Source organism: Penicillium soppii (genome assembly GCF_028829465.1).
Source record: "Penicillium soppii strain IBT 18220 chromosome Unknown utg000007l, whole genome shotgun sequence".
NCBI classification, from domain to species: domain Eukaryota; kingdom Fungi; phylum Ascomycota; class Eurotiomycetes; order Eurotiales; family Aspergillaceae; genus Penicillium; species Penicillium soppii.
Genome location: NW_026643237.1, coordinates 970,845 through 987,493, shown reverse-complemented (window position 1 = coordinate 987,493; position 16,649 = coordinate 970,845). Strand labels below are relative to the sequence as shown.

Below are 16,649 nucleotides of genomic sequence, written 5' to 3'. Positions count from 1 at the left end.
ACATAGTTATATCAAGCTGTTTGAATTGAAGTTGATACCCCCTACTCACTATCACTAGAATCATCCCGATTTCTCTTCTTCCCACTCTTCTTCTCCTTCGGTTTCACCTCAAATACATACATCCTCGCCTCCCGATCCTCCCCCTTCCAGCCAGCTCTCTCCCCATCCTTCCCCTCAATATGTCCTACCGTCCGTGCATGCGAATACCCTTCGTAAGAACTCCACGGAAATCGGAAACTAGTTACAACAACCAACCCCGCATGCCTCGCCAGATCCTTGATGTTCCAAAGCGTATAAGGTTCTCCCTCGAACAACGTAACAAGTATCTGGCCAGCACCAGTACGCACCCCTTTACCCGTGGTTGCATCATCTTTGGCTTCGCCCTCTTCACCTTCACCATCGTCTTCTTCTTCTTCCTCGTCTTCATCATCATCACTCCCCTCCCCATCTTCATACTCATACTCCCCCTCGTCGGCATCCATCAAAGGCGGCGGCTTCGAAACAAGCGGCACACAAGCCTTGAAGAAAGCAACCAGCAATTCCTGATTCGCCCTTACCTGCCGATTAACATCCGTCGAGAGCCCGCCCACATGCGGGAAATTGAAACAGATCACATCCCACGCCCCGCCAGGCTGGTACGGTTCATCTGGAGTGGAAGGGTTGAACCAGGCCGGTCTTTTGCGCTCGCGGCGCGTGAAACCGCGGAGGAGTTCTTTGCCGCCGCCGGTTTGGGTGCCGAGTTTGCGTGCGTCCACGGAAAAGAGGACTTTGGGCCGGTCCTGCTCTTGTTTGGGATTTGAGGCCAGGATCGTTTTCAGGTTTTCTTCCACTTGCGGGTATTTGTTGTAGAGTGTTTCTTTGGAGTCATAGCTTGTTGCGCAGAGATTGCGGCATTTATATTGCTTTGCTAGTGAGCGGGCGAATGAGAAGTCTCCTGGGGTTTGTTAGTATGGCTCTTTTGAAGGATTCATCTTGTTGAGATATGTTTTGTCTTGGGTAGAGGGTGTTGGGATCCATATATCATGAACAGGCCGGTCTGGGCATGAGTAACGAAACCGAATACATGAAAATATCAAAACATGTAGGATTGTAGGATTCTACTGCTGATACAGCAGTGAAACTATCATGAATATTCCCATTTTGCTCTTTTTTATATATAAAAAGGCAGCGAAAAAAAAAACCAAAGAAAATCTCACCTTCACCGATCAAGAGCACTCGATCCTTCCTCAAAAATGGGACAATGGGTCTTTGATTTGCTTGTACAGGGCCCTTCTTCTGTGCATTGCCATTGTTGCTCTGATTCTGGCCTTGCTGGCCCTTGCCTTGGCCCTTGGATGGGTTGGCAGGCCCAGATGGCTTGCCTGGCTTAGGGCGCGCAGCGGCACCCTTTATTCTCTTGGTGTTGCGTGGCATTTTCGATCAGAATAAGCGTCTGATGATTTGAACTATAGAAAACACATGAGTGTCAGTTGTCGTTGCGCAAGTTTGAAGATGTGAAAATCACGGGTCAAGTTCGGCCAATCAAAGATCCGAATTCTCTATATCAACAACGTCCTGTCTACATATGTATGTCTCCTGCCTGCTATGTGTCCATTTGATATTAAGAGGTCGAGAATATGACATATATGATAAATAGTCTTGCATTCAAATACTGTCAATGTTTAATCTACCAGTGTAGAAATTTCCAAATTTTCATATTAGATGTCAAACGACACGTTCTATTGGCAAACCAGAGCGCGACAAGGGGGATAGCTATATACATCGAAGACAGACAAGATGCTATGGCCGGGGGAAAAGGGGGAAAGGAAGAGAATTACTAAATCATACTACAGACCAAAACCAGGGAACCCACAGAGATTCCCATAGATGTAAGGCACAGGGGAAGAAAAGAAAAAGGAAAAGAAGTAAAACACCAACACCGACAAAAGTGACAGTTCCCCCGGCACCAGACAACCAATTTCGGCTGCAATGAAACGTGAATCATAATGTCACATGCAAACACCGTGGACGGTGGATTTTTTGAAATGCGCTGACCAGTCAGATGCATAAACTCTTGATCTAAGAGCGCAGCGAGTCTCTCATACTCTGGCTGCTGGCGCTGACGGGCGCGGGCAGGACACCGGTTCTGGGCTTGGAGTTTTGCTTGATCTTTGCGACGGCGTAGACAATGCCACTCACGAAACCAACAGCAATGGCGGACACACTGGGGAAGGTGACCGGGGCGTCAAAGAAGACAAGGCCGGAAATGGCAATGGGGAGCTTGTTCAGGGCACCAACCATGGAGTAGGTGGTAGAGGAGGTGGTGCGCACGCACCAGGCGGAGGTGTAGGAGATGAAGACGGAGGATGCGCCAGAGAGGACCATCGCGAAGAAGATGCCGTCGCGGTTGGCTTCGGGGAAGTTGCGGGCCAGGTTGGCGGAGGACCAGTCCTCGACGAGAAGGGTCAGGACAATCAGGACAGGGATCGACAAGAGATTGTTGTAGAACATGGCTGGGAATATGTAAGTATAGATTTGGAACCAGACTGGAAGAGAAACATACTGTCGAAGTCCTTGAAGTTGGTCAACTTGATGCGCTTGCGCATGCCCAGGACGTAAGACGAGGTGCACAGGCAGTTGACAAGCATCCAGACGTAGCCTGCGTTCAGAGTCGAGACCTTGCTGGAGGTGTCACCGGTGCTCTCGACGGCGTGCTTGATATCAGCCCAGGCGGCAATGAGGGAGCTGAAAACCATAAGACCAAAAGAGAACAGGGTTAGGTTGGTAACAGAGCCACCGAACCAGAGGACCTCTCCGTAGGCAATGAGAATGATAGTCAAGTTCTTGAAGATAGTGTAAACGGGAATGGAGAGGAACTGGAGAGCCTTAGAGCCGGTGTAGATCATGCCGATCAGAAGTAGCGTAATTGGGAACCCTAAAAAAAGTCTTGTTAGTTACCACGTCTTCGAATCTGGAGAAACTGAATGTATATACTTACACTTTCTCGCCTCGTCGCTGCTAAAATCACGGTACGTGATCAGGCCCATGGACTTGCACGTTTGGATTGCCACAATGCAGACCAAAGACTGTAGAGATCAGCAATCTGCTCCGACTTGAATTGGAGTCACAGCATAGCATACCTGAACACAGAGTAGGAGGAAGTTCAAGTTGAAGTCCAAGCCCGACAGAACATACTTGTTCATGACTGTCATCATGATAGACGAACCACAGTATGCCAGCACGGGAAGGGCGGGGTTATTGGACAAGCTGGGTCCAGCGCGAGGGGAGGGACTTGGTGGCGGCGCAGCCTCGAACTGTTTCTTCTTTGAGTCCTCGCCCAGTTGGGACATTTCGACTGTATAGTCGGATTTCTTGTCTTCGACCATGGCGAATATTCAGGAGTAAACCAGGAGAGGGCAGATAAGGGGAGGATCGGGAGTTGTCGGTATTGTAAGGGGAAACTGAAAAGACAGATAGTACCCAATGACAAGAATCTGGAGTCAAAAAGCCAGTTGATCAATCTTGTAACTAGTGGACCAAAGAAAAAGGGCCAAGGGAGATTATTTGACAGATTTCGCGGCCGCAAACATTTTGACTAAGCGTTTAAGGGGTGCTGACTAATCAGTTATTTATAGAGCGAATCACTTCACTGCACAGTGTACTCTTTATAGAAGAAGTAAAGAGTTATATGTATGATGATTGGATCAATTGAGTAGATACAATTGATACATTTGATTGTGTCTCCTAGAGGTTGAATATCTAACTCAAACCCTAAGGATATATTGAGGTTTATAAACAACGTTATGATTATCCTAAGAGGCACTACCCAGGTAAACATTTTACGAAGTATAACAGTCTACCTTAACAAAGCTTCAAGGATCATAAGTCACTCGCTTCTATATAGGTCAAAAATATCTTTGCAGGAACTCTAGGATTATCTTGTGATAAATCTAGCGTCCCAGATGTTGGTACTAGTACAGGATGGATCAGTTTTAGATTCGAATGAGATATATGGGGGTGAAACTACAGAATTATTACAATAGTGTACTTAAATCTGCTACTGGGCACTTAATTGACCTTTATCGGGATCCGTCAGATCTATATAACTATGTGTAACATAGTAATTATGTGAGCCCGATACATAGGTGAAGCCGCGCTAAACCCAAACGAGTATAAGCGCTAAACCCTAAGGGGCAAGGGGGGTGGTGGAGACAGGCAGGCGGTCAAGGGCAGCAGATGGTACAATGACCGTTTCTGGAAGTCTGGGAATATTGGAAGTAAACATTCACTTTGTGTGTAGACCTATAATTGCAGTTGTATCCATCGAAAGAAAGAATTGATCTCCTAATCCTGAATCAAAATCAATCTCTCCCTAAGTTGCGTTGTGTATTGACCAAAACCCATACGCGACACCAACTACCGAACCATATCAGTGGAGCTCTCCCGACATCAACTCCTAACCACACACTCACCCTGAAAATCTCAAACCAAGAAAAGGGCCCAAAAAAGCAAATGGAATAAACCAAACACCCTGAAAATCAAAGCAATCCACCGAACAACATCCACCCACCAAAACCCCCACCACAATGGCTGACTCCGACGACGAAGCCATCTTCGCCGCCCTAGAATCCGAATCCGACACAATCTACCGCGACGCGCGAATCAACCAACTAAACGCCGAGCTAGCCGCGACGAAAAATAACCACTCAACCAAAGACAGCGGCACCAGCATCCTCCACAACGACATCTACCCCACGCTCCCAAACGACCAATCCGTGCTGGACTTCACAACCCGCAGCAGCAAATGTCTTGTGCACTTCAGTCACCCGGACTTCGCGCGGTGCGCGGTGATGGACATGCGGCTGGGAGAGCTGGCAAGCGTGCATTTCGAGGTCTCATTTGCGCGGGTGGATGTGCGCAACACACCGTTCATTGCAGAGAAGCTGGGAATTCGGGTGCTGCCTTGTGTGATTGGATTTAAGGATGGGGTGGGGGTGGATCGAGTGCTTGGATTTGAGGGACTTGAGGCGAGGGGGTTTGATGGGGTTGAAAACTTTGATGTTCGGGTTTTGGAGAGGAGGTTGATGATGAAGGGGATTTTGGCGGGTATTAAGATTGGAGGTGGGGATGATGATGATGATCTGAGGGAGGAGAGTGATGAGGAGAGTGGGAGGAGGGGAATCAGGAAGAGGGGGATTCGCAGTGCGAATCCTCGGGTGAGAAACCGAGGTGATGATGATGATGGCGATTGGGATTAATGTATTTAAGATATCCATGGATCTGTTTGAGGATCCTTTTGTTAATATCGATTTCGACTTCGATGGAGATGGTCAGCAGCATAACAATGCCATACATACATCCTAGACTTCTACATGAAGACCTGATGACTAGAGGATCAATGTAAATGGATTGTAGCCAGAAGACACTAAAAAAAAGCACTGTCATCATAGAATTACAGGCAAAATATCAATGGAGAACCATTTCAAAGCAAAACAGAACGCAGGCAGCCTAGAATTACAACAAATGCCGTCAAGCCAGAAAGGGGGAATTCTATACACGGAAGCAGAGGGTCATCCATATCATGGAAAAACGGGATATCTCAAATAGCCACGTTCTTCATTTCACCAAGGACCTCTGAATCCATGACAGAGGATTCCGCGTCGGATTTCTCTGTCTTATCTGCCTTGTCGGTTTCCTTGAGTTCGTTGGGCTTGGGGAACCCTTCATTCTCCTTGTTAGAGATTTGCGGCGTGGCAACCTCCATCAGATCGTCACTCTGAGGCTCCTTTCCGTTTTCTTTGGGGTCTTCAGAGATCGCAGGTCCTGCGGTGACGATGGGACTTGTGGTTTCTTCCGTCACACGAGCAAGAGGGCTAGACATGCCGAATGGCGTCTTGGGGCTCTGGGCGTTTCCGCCCTTGGAGAATCGGTGTGGTGAGCGGCCACGCTCTTCAGCTCGGGTCGGGCTGCCGTAGGGCGATTCCCGACTACTGGACCGGTTTCCGGAAGCATTCACACCCAGACCGTTGGCAGGGCCCTTCCGTCGGGGCGCCCGGCGGCCGTACTTCTGATCCGTCCTCCAGCGCAGAATTTCCAGGTAAGGGGGTTCGACATTCTGGGACTTGAACTCCTTCAGTTTCAGCTCATTCGTCTCCTCGTCGACAATGACCTTGCCACTGCACAGGTCCTCGGCGAAAGTAGCGAGGAAAGCAGCCCAAGACCGGGCCACGACATATTTGCAGTCGTAATCACGACCGAAGATAATCACCTGGCCCCATTTTCCGGCGGGGCCGGGCGCCAGATCAATGGCGAGGTGGTTACCACCCCAGTCGCGGGCGAGGGGGATCCACGCGGGGTGTGCGTAAGCTTTTTGGACGGCCCCAGGCGGCTGAGAGTCTTGACGATCGAGCAGTTCTGAGCGCCACGTGGTGGAAGTTTGCTGGGGAGCGGCCGAGGAGCTTGCTGCAGAGCTGGACACGGGATTTTGCATATAAGTCGAGGAACCGAAATATTCTTCGTTGACGATCTTCCAGTTCCGCCATTCTTGAACGATCTCCTCGCAGTCCAGAAGCATGGCACTGAAGAGAACACCGGTAGGCAGACCGCCACGTTCCTGGCCGTCGTGGTGCATCAAGGATTCTCGCAACTCCAAGGGGAGACTGCAATCTAGCTCATGCTCCAATTCGTTAATGTCGTTCTGGGTACACCCTTCACCGAGCTGGTCAAGGAGTTCCTCATAATTCTGTTCTAACCAGCGCTCGATCTTCCTCCAAGAGTGAGCCACGGGGGGCGGTGGTGGTGCTCCATCGTGGAAACTCTGCATCTGGATCTCTGGTGGGCCTTCACCCTGGTCGTTTGACCGTCTCTTTTGAGATGCGACCGACCTCATTCCGGGCGAGTAAGGGCGACTTGGAGAGTCCACGTCATCGGGTGAACCAGTCCACTCGGTTGCTTGTGAATTAGCGGATCCTTTTGTTGGCTCGTCATCGTAGGGGTTGGAGAGGTCCGGTCGCGATTCGATTGCGCTGGTTGCGATCGATGTGAGTGGCTCGTGGCGGCTTTGACTGAGCGGGACGTGTTTTCCAGTACGGTATGGAGAATCGTGGGAGGCATGACGGTCATAGGATGTCATGGTATGCCAAAACGAGCGCCATGATGAAGAAATCCTGCATCTGTCAGTTTGCGTTCGAGGAGGAGAGAGACTAGGGGGGGGACCAACAAGTTCGCCATGGTTGTCAATAATTCAAAAAATCAGTAGTGAAAAGATCATTGACTAGAACAGTTGATCCGACACAGTCGGATTTTGATCGGAAAGCAGAGATTGGAAGTTCAGAAAAGATGGTAGGGGCGAAGTTCCAGAATTCCGTTCAATTAGGTAAGGAAGGAGAGACGCCTTGGAGACGAAATGGTGGGGATTTTCTTCCTTTTTTCCTATACGTTGTCTGTTCTGGAATCAATTTCTTCTCCTTTTTGTAGTGGATTTGATTTGATAAAACGGAGAAAACAGTGAAAAGAGAGGATATCAAGATTTTAAAAGGGTTCACTTGACTTGTTATGATATGGTGGTTCTTCTATTTCCATCAAAACCCCTGGCCGCATTCAGCGTAACAAGTTATGCAGATCAACAACTATGATGTCGATGCCCCATGAGCTTGAATGCTCACGTATGTATTACTGCTTGCAACAATCGATGACTACGTTGCAGTTTATTGTACAATAGAAGGATCTTGGTATATTCTGTGGAAATACAAAGAAACATACGGATATAGGCATTAGTACCTCGATCCCTTTGTGTACAGGGCTTCAAAAGGAAATTGTTTTAATGTAACCTCTACGCCACGGTGGCTGTTTAATTTAAGCTTCATCAGGTCCGAGACACTCTTTGGTAGATCTCCAATTGCCGAATAGACGTATACGAGTTCTATGGGACAGATATGATTACCTGTAACTAGTTGACGTATGCACGTATGTACGTACGTAGTATACTTAGTTATGGAAATATACTCCGTATATGTGGCAGTTTCGGAGTTCTCCTTTCCCCTATCTCCTCTAACTATCTTCTGGAATTTTTAAATATAATAATTGTGTAAAATTAGCCAGCATGAGAGTGGATCTCAAATTCAAGTAGCAACCAATGTATTAGTAGTTAGTACGGAGTATAGTTAGTTATCAGGGGGAAACGTTTATAGAGCCAAAAATAGAACATCCTATCTGAGTACTACATACTCCGTACTCCGTAACGTTCTTATAAAATACGGTCCTGGAGAGAATTCCTTACTAAACCTTTCAACCTCTAAAACTCAGATATTGAGAGACTAGTGTGAAGGACCCTGGACATTGGGATCAGCGCGACCATAAAATATTGTATCCTTCAAGAGTGGACTCTCCCAACTAGTATGGTCTTTGATTCGCCCCATCGAGTGGCTCGCCGGTCTTGGCATCATTCCATCTTGAACTTATACTTCATATGGGATAGTATGTATGGAGTATGTGTAACTTGGCCTCGGAACTACAGATGATCCATGTCTTAACATAGCGTACTACCAAGGTACAACGTACAGCGTTGTGGTCATTCTTGACCCTTAGACACTACATATTTGAACACGTGCAAGAAGCTTGAGATAGAGATATCGAGATGGGAAAACCCGACTTGTGGGTGTTTAAACGAACGATAGGCGTGAGAGCACACCGGACTGTACAAGCCAGATAAAAAACCCCCAAGGGCAGTGGACGCAAAGATACGAAAAATCAGTCAATCCGAGTTGACCGCTAGTTCGACCGAACAGATAAGAAAAGCGAAAAGAGTGGGATTTAACAAGGAAGAAAAAAAGAAACAAAACAAGAAAAAGAAAGAAATGCAAAAACCAAACAATGCAAAGCGTATGCATATCGTAGCCATCCTCGGCCTGAGTGTCCACCAAACCAGGTGCGACATAACACTGGAAGAATCACGACGCCGAACGATGGAAGATTAGGTAAAATCACCGCCTCATCAATGTACCGCGAGCAGCCAGTGCTGTGTATCATCATCATGGTAAACATTACCGCGAGAGACTCACGGAAAGAAACACCATGCACCAAAAAAAAACCCACCGAGGGACCTTAGACCAGTCAAGGATGCCCATAACAATGCAAATCAACGGAAAGAAATAAAAATAGGAAGAATTCAAGGGAACAGAAAGAGTTTAAAGACGTAAGAGGAAGTAAAGATAAGAACGTCAAGAAAGAGAAGTAGGCAGGTAAGAAAAGAGAAAAAAACATTTGCCAAGAACGAAATCAAAACAAAAAGAAAAATAAGATCAAAAAAAGAGAAGATAGCCAACATCACATTGGAGCTTGTCTGAAAGTCGTGTAGGCACTAAGCAAATGTCGTGGAAGCATCAAGCTTCAGAACACGTCGAATGTCGTTCTCAATCTGCTGGGTGTCCATGGACCGAGAAGGCAAAGGCGAGGGTGAATTTGTGGAATGGAAAGCAGGTCCCGGATACAGAGGATTCGGGCTCTGCCTGTACTGGTGATAAGGACCCGGGGATGATCCGTTCGAGACAGTGCCTCGGCTTGGGAATTGATATGGAGCCGGGTTGACCTCACGCAGTGGCGAGCCGGGCTTCGCAAAAAGGTGCGGGTTCCGAAGGTGAGGGTTCGATTGAGGTGGTGGGTTACCAAAGGGGTTACTATGATGTGCCATAGGAGGACCAGACGAAGCTCGACTTGGCGTCGCGAACGGTGGAAAATTTGGCGAGTGCCTGTCAAAACTTCCGGGCTGACGCGGTTCGAAGTTCCCAAAGCCCCCAGCGTTACCTGGCGAATAAGGAGCCGCAGAGGGTGGCTTTTGAGGACGTGGGTTGAGCAGTAAATCCTTCAGCTGTTCGGTCTTCGCTTTGCGCTCGGCATCGCTGATTTCAGTAGATTGAGGCACGCTGGACGGGCGCAGTGCCGCCATGCGGTCCTGATAGGACGTAGCGAACGAGGGGCCGATAGGTGAGTAGCGCGAATTATCCATATCAACAGTTCCCATGCCGCCGGAATTGTGGCGTGCCACTGGTTCAGTCTGGGGTGACCGGATCCGACTCACATCAGTACTGCTGGTGGAATTACGCTCTTTCGCTTTCTTAGCGGCCTGGAACATAAAGTCAAGGGCGGTGGTGGGCTGGGGCTCTTGGTTCACATTTGAAATGCGACTGCGACGCCTCGAGGGAGTTGTCTCTTGTTCCGACGGTGAAAGATCGGCACTATCGCTGTCTGTTTCAAGGGGTGGAACCAGATCTGCATCCGGGGCAGACTTTGGAAGGAACTTGGGCATCGGTAGAGACGAGGGCGCAGGCGATGCATGGAAGGTTGGTCCTGCATAGGCGGCGCTTTCCTTCATCTGTGGAGAAGTCACACTGGCATGGTTTGGTGCGTTTCTGTATCCGTTCTGGTATCCGTTCGCGTACCCATTGTTTTGGTGTCCATTGCTGTAATATCCATTGTGTGTGGCAGGTGAAGCTCTGTTGTCTCTCGATTTCTTCATTGACCGCGAAGTCTGCTGAGACTGCTTATTCGTGGAGTTATTAGACGGAACAGCCTGGATTGCTGGACTCATGTTGCCAGGCGGAGATGACGGAGGTGTGGAGAGGAGACCAGGTTTCTGAGCTTGCGGGGTCATGGTCTTCTTCTGAGGCCGACGGTTGTTACGAGAGCCCTTAGGGGTCGGAGGATGAGGAGATTGAGTCGACATGTCGACTAGTTGGCTTGAAAAATAGGCAGCCGTAGTTGTAGAGGGAAATCAGAAAGCAACGCTATAGACGAAGCAATAAACGGCAGAGATGTATGAAGTTCAAGAGATCACAGCAAAAAGTCAGTCAGATCACTGCTCAGCAGGTGTCGACAATATTAAGATACGGCAACGAAGCTGGGAAAGTGACGTGTATCAACAGGGTAAAGTGAGGTCGCAAGTTGAGTTATCACTTCGACAAAAAAAGGATAGACGCTTCGCTGAAACGTTCGTGTCTAGGATTAGAAGAGTGAAAACGAAAAGGTCAAGAAGCTGGTGAAATCATCTCTAAAGAGGACAAACGAAGAAAGAAATATTGAATCATGGTTGTTGGAAGAGAAAGACAATTGAATGCAGACAACCGGGAGGGGATATCTCGGAGATGACTAATACGCCACTTGCTCCAGTCACCTCACGATAAACCGAACAGAGCCAAACAGAGTCAAACAGAAGATCAACTGCTGGTCAGTGTCATATGAGTTGAGTACCTTGAGACGGTTTTTTTAAAGGTATGATTTCAATTTGAGAAATACTCTAATCACTATATCGCTGCACTTCATCCTGTTATCACCGCCTCTAAATCGAACGGAGCCTCACTTACTTACGTCAGTCACCAATTTCACCCGCGCAATAACACACCCCACCTTAGCTACCCTTTACCTGCAAAGCGTTCCAGACCCCTCCAACCCCAGTCTACAAACCTCAAAATGGCGGACGTGGAGATGAAAGAAGCCGCCGGCTCGAAGGGAAAGGCTGTCGCGAAAGGCGATAGCAGCGACAAGAAGAAGTTTGAGGTCAAGAAGGTACCCTATAATCCAACATCAACAAATTGAGAAACAGTACTGAACTGAGTCAAAGTGGAACGCCGTTGCCCTTTGGGCCTGGGACATTGTCGTTGACAACTGTGCCATTTGCCGAAATCACATCATGGACCTGTGTATGTGCAATCCCTCCAACACTGTGTCCCAAGCTAACCTCCAGCATAGGCATCGAATGTCAGGCTAACCAAGGCTCATCAACAACTGAAGAGTGTACTGTAGCCTGGGGTATTTGCAACGTGAGGACCCCTCCCCCTCCCCAAATCCATACCATGACGCACGACTAACATCTTCCCAGCACGCATTCCACTTCCACTGCATATCGAGATGGCTGAAAACCCGCCAAGTCTGCCCACTGGACAACCGAGACTGGGAGTTCCAGAAGTACGGCCGGTAAAGAGGTGGATGCCGTTTTTTTATTTTCTTACACTACACGATACAATTTACGATATCTGGCTGAAGCCACTATGAATGTTTTCCCCGCTCCACGAGAATGTTGCACGGATTGGCAGTAGTTGATTCTTACTCAACTTTCGGCTCTAGCTTATTGGGTCTCCGTAGCGCAGAGCAATTGATCCATCCGTTTATTATTCGCCCGTTCCCAAAGCTCATTGCACCTTTACTCCGTCCACGGTTATTCCAGGATTTGCTTTCGCTGACCCTAGCCATTTCTCTGGGTTGCGGTTGTAGACCGGCCACGGTGGGACGACCACCAATGCTGTGAATAATGTGCCCGCCAATCCGGTCCATAGTGTAAGGTGAATGTCTTTGTAGATGTATCCGACGAGGAAACTGGCAGCCTAGGGAGATACAGTGGTTAGCTTCAGTAGTGAAAATGGATGATTTCTTTACTCACTCCTGAGATAATCAATAGAATGGTAGAAAGGAGCTCTGCCAGGCGCTGGCCGTGGAAGTCCTGTTTATCAACATGTTAGCTTGTTCCCGGGATTAAGGGAATGCCAATGGATGTTGACGATGTAAGCAAAGAACATACAATTTGACCCTCAAAGGCATCTTGGATAGGTGCGAGTATTTCATCCATTGTGAAGTTATGGGTATTCAAGGCTAAGTTGAGTCCAGACGGCCCTTGATCAGCTTATCGCAATGGTGTCCTGTCATTCTGCCTGTAATCACCGCCCTCTCCACATTGTAATGAATCGTATGTGAGAAATGTGATTTATTTTAGATGTTTGAGCTTTTTTTATTACGTTGATCGTGATTTCATTCGATGTCATCTGTCATCTATGCCATAAAGGGTCTACCCAAGTCGGATGGAAACCAAGCCTGGAAAACACGGCCCTGCATTCATGCACGCTGTGCAAACACAAGCCCAAAAGTAAGCTAAATCCAACCAAATCCAGTTTGCAGCATTGAGAAACCCACAAGCACCCTGTGATGTCGGATACAAGGAGCAATGTAAAAGCCAGATGCATGACTGGCGGACAAGGATGTTCTCGTCCCATCCCATGGGTTCCGGGGTCAATGCACTTGCCGACGTGCTTGTTCCAGCACGAGGAACCAACTGGACAACTGCACTATGACGGCATTCAATACGCCAAATTTAGTTGTAGGTCACAGTAGCGCCATCCTGGGCGGGCTCCAGCAGCTTCCATTGGCAGGTGATGTTGTTGGAAGCGAACTGTGCGATGATGCGGTCAGCGATCTCATCGAAGCGCTCCGTGGCCAACGCCAAGATGGTTGGTCCAGCGCCGGACAGACAAATTCCCAGCAGACCGGGTTGCGAGGCGGGGGTCATGAATTGGAGAATCTCTGTCAGACCAGGGATCAGGGTCTTGCGGTACGGCTGGTGCACTTTGTCTTGCATGGCAAGGAAGATCATATCAGGATCAGGTGGGGAGCTGCCCAGGGCTGCGGGAAGGAGGGCCGCACGCTGGAGGTTGAAAACCTGCCCAAGCATTAGTTTTACAGTGTCAAACATATCAAATCACCTTTGAAGAACATACCACATCGGCCCTTGAGTAGGTCTGTGGGAGCACATTACGCGCGTTGGCAGTAGGCACCACAAAATTGGGAATAATAGCTATGGCTTTGATCTCCGGGGCCCAGTTGAACTTCCTGTAATGGCCAATGGCCATAGGTGGCTCTGGGGGCCTGATACCGGTGTCAACACCACCAGCGGGAGCAGGCAAGACCTCACTAAGAGGAATCTCTTTCCGTGCCACATCCTCGGGCTTAAGCTCATTCAGATAAGTACCGACAAACCCACCGAAGAGGGAAGCAGCCACATTATCGGGGTGACGTTCTGTTCCACATTAGTATAGTACATGGATAACTCCATAAGGAGACATGAAACCAATTTAAAAACATACCAATCATCAAACAGTAATCCAGCAAACGCTCCTTGCTCAAGGACAGTTTACCAACTTCATTAGCCAGCATAACACCAGCGACCACAGCGGTACCCGAGGAGCCCAGACCACGACCTAGCGGGATAGGATTGATAATGTGGACCTTGGTCTCGACGGGGAATGCCCGCTGGCTGTGGCATCTGAGGACATACAGGGCTACACGGGTAATCAAGTTGACTTCTGGGTCGAGACTGATCTGCTCGACACTCTTGCTTTGGTCCTCATAGGTAATTGCGCAGTTGAATGGGAGTTGGGATGAGGGCTTGTCCTCGACGGTGACGTGAAGTTCCAAGTGGAGGGACAATGCTAGGCCGATTACATCAAACCCTGGGCCAATATTGGCGGAGGAACAAGGGATTTTGATCACGCTGGAATACATGGTGGTTGTGCAATTGTGTTTAAGATATTAAGATACCTTAATCCTGGCGATTCTATGACTCTCAATGTCTTGGCGCGCACCAAAAAAAATTGGCCGACGTCGGAAAGAGTGGAGTCTGTTTTCATCTAGCCCTCGACATCTTATTAACGATTTCCTTTGTCAATTGTTGTTTTGGATCTTACATTATAACTGTTGTTTTTATTGCTGTTGTTACAGTAGTATTCGAAAACAGCTTTACGTTACACTTTCTCAAATTCATCTACGAACCCCTGACCCAACATACGCCAATCTAATCATAGCCCTTCTATTCGTGCAGTGCCGTATTGTAGTCAGTGGTATCATTCTATGTCAGCACCACCAACTATCCGCTCTTAGTATACCCTTATGGATATATGATCTCCTCAATTCAATGGAGGCCTTGGAAAGTTCTATAGCATTACATAGTCAGGTCTTTAGCGAATGTGCCCTATGTCACTTTGCAGAGACAGGATCCCATGCAAGTACTCGACCAGGGCCACTGATCACATCTGTTGAACATACCCTTCATTTTTCCGCAAAAACACATTGTCAAAGTATCAAATGATGATGGCGATTTTAATAGTTGTCATCTTTTTTTTGGTTTTTTGCGTTGCGAAGCTGTTGGCCACCTATCTCTACGACGCGAAGAACTTTCGGAGGTACCCCAATTGCCAAATATCATATACTACCCCATCAAAAGCCCCAATCTATAAATAAACTGAAAGAGGAGGTAGCCAGCGCTCTGCTCAAAAATGATGTTGCACTATATTCTGGAGTGAAGAATCTACCTTACCTGAAAGCTTACCTCGATGAGTCGCTGCGATTGTCGCCCCCCATTTCGAGAGGGCTAGAGCGGAAGACACCACCAGAAGGCATGCAGAGTTTGGAGAGAGAGTATCCCTGGCAACGTTATCGTTTTCGTTCCAACATACCTTGCCTATCGCGATCCAGGTATTTTCCCAGCACCAGAAGTCTTCTGGCCAGAAAGGTGGCTTGAAGATGAGGAGAAGGTTAAACAGATGCGGGCCATTTTCATACCCTTCAGTACCGGTGCCCTAGCATGTATCGGACGGAACATTACCTTTATCGCACAGCAAATCCTTCTCTTGGTGCCCCCAGTGAAGTATTTGCCGTTGTGCATGGGACAAATGAATATATTGAAATAGAAGGGCGAACACCTGCACCGGAATCATTCACTGTTTGGAAGAAACAGAGTGGGAATCCAGATCATTGCTTACTTCCCGCTGGAAAGTTGCGAAGGAACGAAGTATGATTTCGCTCAGATTGGGCGTGGGTTTGTATGGGAAGCGGATAATACGGCTCTTGAGGTTCTCGCGAAGCGGAAAGAGAGTAAGGTTATGCCTTGGGATGAGACTATATGATGGATATTATGGACGACATCAGGGTTCAAGGTGGTACTTACTACCCTAGAGAGTGATCATTGGACAATTTTTTTATGAATAATAGACAACATTCGTAGTTGGAATTTTTCCTTATTCAAGTCTAGAACGGAGTACTCCGTACAAAGAACTACATAACTAGTTCAAGGTTGAACGCGGCCATGTCATCTTATGCACATTCTATTATCTTTTCTAGTCTTTATCAAATTCTTTTCTTATAAAAAAATTAAGAGCAAAGAAACCTTCTCATACAACCTGAGTTATGACCTCATAGAGGCCAATTGTCTCATATCCCTGCTTTTTAGACACCAAGTACGTATTGTATAGAACTCTATGCTTCCCGCGGAGGCTGACCTCACGTCAATCGTAGGTCAAATCGGTAGATGTCGGTCAAAAGGCATAACTTGTTTCGAAAGAAAATAATAATCATAATCATATGACATCTTTGTAGATCTAGAACTAATATGTTAGTATTTCATGAAAATCCTTTGAACATACCTGGATGGACCCTGCGAATGAAAATTAAAGCGCTCAAGGAAAAGAAGCGGACACACATAACGTGCAATTGAATCAAAAGCCGAGATAGTCGGTAATAAATGCCTCAAAAGATATAGAGTCCAAGACTATACAACTACAATACTATATGGAAGTTATTAAGTCAATACATGCCGAAGCTAAGTATAGACTCTTTGAAACGGAGACCCGCTTGAGAGAAAATTTTCCAAGTGCCATACCATTATAGCTCTGGATCAACTTTACCCCCACTTACTATTTTCTCCCTTTCCTTCTTCTCCATCGCAAATCGCCCTTGAGGTGCCCTTTTATTACCGATCAATTCAATAAACCTCTCTCTGAAAGCGGTTTTCTACTTTGTGGATATATTGTGGACAGCCATACTACAAAGCAATCGGCCCCGGCCACACTTGATTA

General features: G+C 47.6%; 8 protein-coding genes across 8 annotated transcripts; 2 read left to right on the top strand and 6 right to left on the bottom strand.

The window, feature by feature from the left end:
- Window positions 1-41: 41 nt before the first annotated feature.
- N7529_009638 (25S rRNA (uracil2634-N3)-methyltransferase) lies at window positions 42-1,413 on the bottom strand (the record flags this gene model as incomplete). Its single annotated transcript, XM_057245165.1, has 2 exons — window positions 42-934; window positions 1,197-1,413. 2 exons carry the CDS (start codon window positions 1,411-1,413, stop codon window positions 42-44), a joined length of 1,110 nt encoding a protein of 369 aa, XP_057093428.1.
- A 645-nt stretch (window positions 1,414-2,058) lies between these two features.
- On the bottom strand, window positions 2,059-3,365 carry gmtA (GDP-mannose transporter; the record flags this gene model as incomplete). The annotated part of the gene is made up of 4 exons (XM_057245164.1): window positions 2,059-2,492; window positions 2,543-2,914; window positions 2,978-3,065; window positions 3,120-3,365. 4 exons carry the CDS (start codon window positions 3,363-3,365, stop codon window positions 2,059-2,061), a joined length of 1,140 nt encoding a protein of 379 aa, XP_057093427.1.
- Window positions 3,366-4,565: 1,200 nt separating this feature from the next.
- Window positions 4,566-5,237, top strand: N7529_009636 (uncharacterized protein; the record flags this gene model as incomplete). Its single annotated transcript, XM_057245163.1, has 1 exon — window positions 4,566-5,237. The coding sequence occupies one exon, from the start codon at window positions 4,566-4,568 to the stop codon at window positions 5,235-5,237; it is 672 nt and encodes a 223-aa protein (XP_057093426.1).
- A 341-nt stretch (window positions 5,238-5,578) lies between these two features.
- Window positions 5,579-7,111, bottom strand: N7529_009635 (SMI1/KNR4 family protein; the record flags this gene model as incomplete). Its single annotated transcript, XM_057245162.1, has 1 exon — window positions 5,579-7,111. The coding sequence occupies one exon, from the start codon at window positions 7,109-7,111 to the stop codon at window positions 5,579-5,581; it is 1,533 nt and encodes a 510-aa protein (XP_057093425.1).
- Window positions 7,112-9,337: 2,226 nt separating this feature from the next.
- N7529_009634 (uncharacterized protein) lies at window positions 9,338-10,699 on the bottom strand (the record flags this gene model as incomplete). Its single annotated transcript, XM_057245161.1, has 1 exon — window positions 9,338-10,699. The coding sequence occupies one exon, from the start codon at window positions 10,697-10,699 to the stop codon at window positions 9,338-9,340; it is 1,362 nt and encodes a 453-aa protein (XP_057093424.1).
- Window positions 10,700-11,442: 743 nt separating this feature from the next.
- On the top strand, window positions 11,443-11,950 carry N7529_009633 (SCF ubiquitin ligase complex subunit HRT1; the record flags this gene model as incomplete). Its single annotated transcript, XM_057245160.1, has 4 exons — window positions 11,443-11,538; window positions 11,594-11,672; window positions 11,722-11,792; window positions 11,852-11,950. 4 exons carry the CDS (start codon window positions 11,443-11,445, stop codon window positions 11,948-11,950), a joined length of 345 nt encoding a protein of 114 aa, XP_057093423.1.
- A 211-nt stretch (window positions 11,951-12,161) lies between these two features.
- N7529_009632 (signal peptidase complex subunit 1) lies at window positions 12,162-12,595 on the bottom strand (the record flags this gene model as incomplete). The annotated part of the gene is made up of 3 exons (XM_057245159.1): window positions 12,162-12,353; window positions 12,410-12,469; window positions 12,548-12,595. 3 exons carry the CDS (start codon window positions 12,593-12,595, stop codon window positions 12,162-12,164), a joined length of 300 nt encoding a protein of 99 aa, XP_057093422.1.
- Window positions 12,596-13,114: 519 nt separating this feature from the next.
- On the bottom strand, window positions 13,115-14,301 carry N7529_009631 (homoserine kinase; the record flags this gene model as incomplete). The annotated part of the gene is made up of 3 exons (XM_057245158.1): window positions 13,115-13,459; window positions 13,518-13,816; window positions 13,884-14,301. The coding sequence occupies 3 exons, from the start codon at window positions 14,299-14,301 to the stop codon at window positions 13,115-13,117; spliced, it is 1,062 nt and encodes a 353-aa protein (XP_057093421.1).
- Between the last annotated feature and the right edge of the window lie 2,348 nt (window positions 14,302-16,649).